At 48.0% G+C, this 6,940-nt stretch overlaps 1 protein-coding gene across 1 annotated transcript; it reads right to left on the reverse strand.

Moving 5' to 3' along the window:
• Nucleotides 1-259: 259 nt before the first annotated feature.
• Nucleotides 260-4,926, reverse strand: abca4a (ATP-binding cassette, sub-family A (ABC1), member 4a; the record flags this gene model as incomplete). Its single annotated transcript, XM_015020064.1, has 4 exons — nt 4,819-4,926; nt 4,524-4,617; nt 2,776-2,917; nt 260-399 (listed from the first exon to the last, which is right to left on the reverse strand). Coding segments are annotated over exons 1-4 (442 nt in total), but the record flags the coding sequence as incomplete, so codon positions are not given.
• Nucleotides 4,927-6,940: the final 2,014 nt, after the last annotated feature.

Genomic DNA, 6,940 nt, shown 5'->3' on the forward strand with positions numbered 1-6,940 from the left:
CGTTGTCCCGCCCCCTCATCGGCCCAGCAGCAACCCACCAATCAGATGCTGCGGCTCCTCAGATCAGAGGAATAAAAGATCTGAAAGGGGGGTAGAGGGGGGGCAGGTCGGGGCAAGTAGAGGAGGAACTACCCCCCTCCCTCCTCCCTCTCTACACTCATACTGAGCCACTGAATACAGGACAAAAGATTCAGATTCTTCTTGTTCAATGAGCCTGAAAACATCTGCAAAAAGCTGCAACAGAACCTCAGAACCGGACCTGCGGACCCCCGGTTGCTACCTGAGCGGCTGCTCTGCAGAACCTCCAGGGCCCGGGCCAGCTCCTTGAAGCCCTCCAGGTTTCGGTCGTTCTGGCTGTAAAGCAAAATCTTCTTGGCATCTGAAAACAGGCGGGAAATTCTGGAAAACAGAAGAATAGAGTTCACATCAGAACCAAGACAAGGTTCTGGATCGCAGATGATGGTTCCAAAACCTCCCTGATCTGGAGCCGAAGCCAAGGAACAAAACCCGCTCAGAGGCACCGGCAGGAATGGGAGAGAAGGCATGCTGATCACAGAAAATGCCCCAACTTCCCACCATCAAAAGTCCTTTTCAGAATAATTCTTTTCCAAAAGCAACACTGCTGTGTTAAAGCTCATTGATTTTCCTTTCCAATGATACCAGTTTTATGTCTGTTTAAGTAAATAAAACACTTTAAACTTCCCAGTAATTTTCATAATATTTTTTTGAAAAGCCGCATTAATTCGAACGCCCCTTCTGAAAGGCGCTGAAACCTTGTCCAAGAAAATCGGTCCGGGCGTCACGAACACAAGACCAAATGAGCCAACAGTGATATCATATTAATCCTTAAACTTTACCCGGTACCCACTATACCCGGTTTGTCAAGGGTTTTTTTTTGTTTGTTTTTTTTTACTTTTTTTGTCAATCATAAAAGTATCAAAACTTCGTCAAATAGCGAACGAATTATAAAAAATAAACCCGACAAAATGGGTATCAAAATAAAGGTTAACTTGTTAGCTTTAATATAATACTGGAACCACACTTGCAGAATCAATGTGCGTGACGCCCCACGCATATCAACACACGAACGGACCTCCCCCGAGGCGCCCCTTCCAGCTTTCGCTCTTTCTGTAAGCTAAATGTGGCTACGCTACCTAAAAACGAATAACCGGAGTTTAAGTTTCCGGTAGTTCTAAGAGCGGTGGAGTGACCCCCTCCTGAGCTTTTTACCCTGTGCACGGTTCTACCGGGGACTCTGGTTTAACAGATGTTTTGTGATTTTTGGACGGACCGCCCGGCTGGCTGATCATCACATCTACCGCGCTATGCCGGAGCCCCGCACAAAGCCTGCGGGAGGAGTTAAATCTAAAGTTAAATCTAGTTTAAACTTTTACAAAAGAGGAGAAATTAGGTAAATATGGTCCCTTCACCTCGTCACCTGAACGTGGGGTTATTCATCCTCCTCCTCCTCCACAGGAATGCTTTGCTTCCCTGTCCTTATTATTTAATAATAATAAAAAAGCGGAATTAGATCCGCTGTTTTTATGGGCCACGGGAATTATGCATGATGATCTGTATTTATATGGTTTAGGTTTGTGCTGATTTTGTGTGATTTGTGCAACAAGGACATGAAGTGCGTTAGCAGACGGTTTCTGATATGGGAGGCATGGGCAACCGCCCAGGGCATCATTATGTGGGTGGCGGCATGATGAAGTGACTGTATCTATACTAAAATGATATATTCTAGACACTTTTTATGAAAAACTGTACTTTCTTTGGCACTTTTTCAGATGGTCGATAGTAGGGAATTTTCCATAAAGAAAGAAATCTAAAAAAAAAAAAGTCTATTTTCTGCCAACAATATAGAAAAAACTACTAAAGATAGTCATAAATAAATGTTTTTATATGACGCTGCAGCTTAATTTATCTGTAGTAGAGAAGTTTTATTGAAATCTGATGAAAAATACAAGTTTGGGGAGTGGTCAAAAAATACTTAATTTTGTCAATTTTTAAAAATTTTTCCGTCGGTCAAATTAGCTTTGGAAGCAGTTTTGCGGCCTAATAAATCTTTATTGAACCCAGACCCCTACAAAAAATGAGCCTGTTAAGACCACATAGCAGGACGGGCAAAATGGTTTTTGGGGCTTGGTTTCAACTTATATTTTTTAATATAGTATCCCAAACATGCCATCTCTGCCGTCAGGGTAAATATTGAAATTTGTTTTATTTTTAAAAATTACATATTTTAAAAGTAAACTATTTATACTGTACATATTCATGTTTTTCGATATGATTTATATTTAAAGGATGTCATTACAAAATAAGTGTCAAATTTACTTTTTAAGTAATCGGCTTTCAAAAACCCCATCTTTTTCTACTCAAAGGTGGGTTTGTGGCAAGGTACACCTACCCCCCAAAATCTCGGAAACCGTTAGAGATAATGGGCTAAAATTTTTTCTGCTCTTTTCTGATAATGCACTTAATAGAAAAATGCATTCAGAGTACAAAAAATATAGAGAAAAAAATTGATTGCCGTTCAGTTTAAAGAACTGCTGATCTGGTCCTTTAATAAAAGGAAACCTGGAATGAATGTTGAACAGGAAGTTCTGGTTCAGGACAGGAGAACAAAAACCCATTTCTATAACTGGGTCAGCGCACACCAGAACCAGAACCAGACTGATATCACCTCTGTGAATGAATCTGTTCAGATTAGCATTTTGATTAAGCAATTCATGAACAGGAAGCAGTTTTTCAGAATAAAAGGCTGGGACTCACATGGAGTCGTTGAAGTTTCCGACGACGCCCGGCGACTCGCCCGGCGTCGGGTTCCTGAAGCACGGGTTGTTGGCGTTGCAGAGGATCCCCTGAATCCACGGCAACGTTCCTGCCGACGGCATGGCCTTGTTGGGGAAGTGACCTGCAGACAGGAAGTGGGGAAAACATCAACAGTTTGATGGTTTCTGTGACCCAAACAGAACCACTGAGTCCTGAAGGTTCCACGGGCTTTATGCGTGGTTCTGGTTCTGTCTGGACCCAATCAGTAAGTGAGACTGGTTCTGACCCAGAATGGTCTGGACGTTGTTCTGAGACAGAATCGACTCAGTCAGTCTCTTCATTACTGGTTCTGTTGGGTCGGTTCCATCAGACCCAGCAGATAAAAGCAGATCAAGAACACGTCAGAACAGAACCCTCCTCCACCAGGTGGGCCGTACCCTAATGTAGCAGAACCAGAACCAGCTCCTCATCTTGCTTCCTCTAGGATCTGGACCCCCAGCTCCATGTGGTTCTGCTGGTTCTGGTGTTGTGGCCCAGTTGCGGGTCGTCTCCTCCGTGTCTCTTATCTGGTGCTCACCTGGACCCGTTATCACCTGCAGAGCAGCATCGGACCTTCGGGCCGAGCCGGGCCGGTATCAGGAACCTTTCAGACTGCCAACTGGCCTGTTTTCTAATCACGGCTGATAAGATAAGAGCTGCAGCTCCTCTGAGGTCCACAGGTCGGCCCGGCCCGACCCGATCAATAATCAGTAAGAAACCCTGAGGAGCTGCTGCTCTGGTTCTGATTCTTCTTCTCCAGAGCAGACCCGGTTCTGTTCTCCAGATTCAACCACTGGGTTCCTCAGAACCAAACCGTTCAGACCTGATGGAACATCAGAACCGGGTCACATCTGGCTCTGGTACCAAACCCAGCTGATCTAACTAGACCGTAATCTGGGTCAGAGGAAAGATTCGGTTCTGATTGGACCCGCTCTCCAGCCGGGTTCTTTAGGGTGAAGCAGAACCTACATAACCCCACCACACCTGGTTCTGGTTCGGTTCTCTGACCCGCTTCCTGTCGGATGGAGCCGAAGTCTGGTTCTGGTCGGGTTCTATCCCTGCTTGAGGCTGATGGGGCAGAACCAACTGACCCGCTCAGACCGGGTTGTCCCTGCTGAGCTCAATGGTTCTGTTATCCAACATAACCGGGTCAACTCTGGTTCTGCAGGTTCTGGCCCAGAAGAACCTAAATGCACCACCGCAGTTCTGTTCAGCGACACTCCAACCGGTCAGCCGTAGATCGGTTCTGATACGGTTATTGTCTGTAAACATGTTGCCTAGCAACAGGTACTGGTTCCAAGTCTAGCAGAATTCGGAACCGGTTCTGATCCGGAAACTGGAAGAATCCAGCAGCAGAACACAGAGGAATTCGGATCTGTCCAGAACCGTCAAGTTGGACCTCCAGGAGAACCGGAGATCCGGGTTGGCCGTGGCGTCCTGATTGGTGGACGCCAACTTCCTGCCACAGAGGAAGAATCAACCGGACCTTTGTGGTTCCGGAGAGACAAGGAACATTATGGGTCATAATGTTCTGCTCAGAGAAACAGAACCAACAGAACCGACTTCAGCAGAACCCATCCAGTTCATCTGAAATGGACCGGATCAGTTCAACAGAACTAGCCACTGAAGGCTCGGGTTTCAGATTGTCAGCAGCCTATCAGGGCGAGTGAAGAGAACGGCTCTGGTTCTGGTTCTGGTTCTGGACTCACACTCGTGCTGCTCGTAGGGGGGGTAGTTGAGCCGCACAGCGATGAGGATGAAGAAGATGAAGAGCGGCCAGATGAGCTCCACCAGCAGCTGGAGCTGAAACACACACACACACACACATTTAATGAATGGATCAGAACCACATGGAAAGAAGGAACACCCAACCAGCCAATCAGAGAGCAGCTCAATGCCAGGTGGAAGATCAAGGAAGCAATCTTTAATCCGACGGACCAGAGCAGGAAGTGAGCGATCAGAGCAGGAAGTGAGCGATCAGAGCAGGAAGTGAGGCGTCCTGACCGTCTGTCGGCGTCTGTAGGTGAAGTTCTTCCACAGCAGCAGGCCCAGCTGTGTGAACACGGACATGTCTGCAGCCGCCGCCGTGCAGGACTGCTGGCCGGCCGCCACCCGCTCTGATTTAAACACAAACAGGGAGAGAGTGTGGGGTTAAAGGTCAGCTGATAGAGAAGCTGCTGATCACACACACACTTATCAGTTCACACAGTGTCAGCACTGATCAGTGAAACACACTGCAGCTGTGAGGTCACACATGGGAACAGCATCCAGAAGATACCGGAACCAGTTCCACTCAGCGTGGAACCGGTACCAGCATGGTTCAGGATCACCTTCTCTGTGAAACCAGAACATCATCCTGATAATCTTCATGGCAATAGTTCAGAATGAGGTTTAGAAAAAGCTAAAGAGCTGCTGCTTTTTAGTCAAAATGACCTTTGACCCGAGAAACCATCAGCTGCTCATGCTTCCTCAGTATTTTGGTTCTTAAACAGGATATGAACTGGACCGAGTAAACGGAACATAGAAGAAATGGTGGGGGGGTAAATGAACCAGAACCTGCAGGAATCCCTCCAACTCAGGATAGTGTCAATGACATCACCCCCACCCCTGGTTGAGGCCATGGCCCTGGAGGGGCGCAGTTACTTCTGGCTGCCAGAAGGGGTCCAATGAACCGGCTCATGTTGACTTCCTGAAAGCTGGAGCGGGTGTAGGATGGTTCCATCACTCTACATGGGGAACGGTCTGACCAGGAGAGGAACCCGACCCACCTGTGGACACGGACCCTTCAAGTCCAGACAGGTCGCCAACACTGGTTCTGCTGGTCACGTTGGGCAGACACTGTGGTCGTCCATCCCCAGGAGTCCAGAACCGAGCCGCCTGCTGCCAGGTGTTTCTCTCTATCCAGGTTAAAGACTTCCTCCAGCAGCACTAAGGCAGGAAGTGGCAGATGGCGCTGTTGCAGTCGGAGCTTCAGGAGAATCCGGTCTCTGGACAGTCAGATCTGGACATGTCCACCTCCAAGGCTCATGGACCGGAGTCTCCATCCCAGCCTGTTTCTGCAATGCCCAGTTGGCTCCTCATCTTTACCTTCATCAGTGGTAAGATCTTGGATCCTGAGCCATCATCGTCACTGGCTACCTGGAAGTCCGGCAGGCCGCCTCCAGCCTCGGCCAGACTGGACCAGCAGAATCGGCTCTGCATCCAGAACCGCGGGGCCTCCAGGGCGCATCGCTGGTCGAGCCAGCAGCACGGAGACGCGACGGCTCCTTGAACACGCTTCATCGCAGCAGAATCGGGTTCCTGACCCTGAAGATTGGACTGACAGGAAACATCCGGGTCGGCTGACGTTACTTTGATGATTGGGTCACTGAAGCAATCCCCAGAATCTTTAGAGAACCAACAGAACTTCTAACAGTCCAAAGCTGGGTCTGAAAATACCTGGAAGACAGGTTCTGGTTCTGGTTCTGAACCACTTCAACGAGAGCCAGGCTCTGATCAGATCAGTCACATTAAGGCAGACTGACTTCAGAGGGAGTTCATCAGTGATTGAATCATCCAGAACCAGAACCCACCTACAGTCCCAACTCAGGGTTCTGATCATTCGGACTGAGAGGCAGCGCCACCTACTGCCCTGATCATCCACGGTTGGTTTATTTTATTTAAAAAATTTATAAATGTGATCCTTGATCCTGACCCGGATCGGAGTAAAGGTACTGGTTCAGTAGTTTGGATCAAAACCTCCAAACTGTTACTTTTGCTGCTTCGTCTCAGAACCGTTTTCTGGTTCTGTTCTGCTGGATCCTCCAGAACCAACGGGGTCCAAACGACTCCTGCTGATACCAGCGCCCCGGGGAACAAACAAACCAGAACCGGGTCAGTTCTACGTTCTGAACGAACACAACCTCATCATTCAACTGGACGGGTCAGAGGTCAAGCACCGAACCCAACTCATAAGAACTTCCTTCAAAATGTCTCCAGAATCACTGATCCAGACCAGAACCGCTGATCCAGAGAGAGTCTGGACCAGGAGGGAAGCAGCAGATCAAACTTCTGCTCTCAGATCTAAATCTGATGTTTGAACCGAACCAAGAAATCCTCCAGCGCTGATCGGTTCATCATGTTCTGA

The sequence above is a fragment of the Poecilia latipinna genome, unplaced genomic scaffold, assembly GCF_001443285.1.
Source record: "Poecilia latipinna isolate Pla-1442-1.1 unplaced genomic scaffold, P_latipinna-1.0 Scaffold2529, whole genome shotgun sequence".
Lineage (NCBI taxonomy): Eukaryota > Metazoa > Chordata > Actinopteri > Cyprinodontiformes > Poeciliidae > Poecilia > Poecilia latipinna.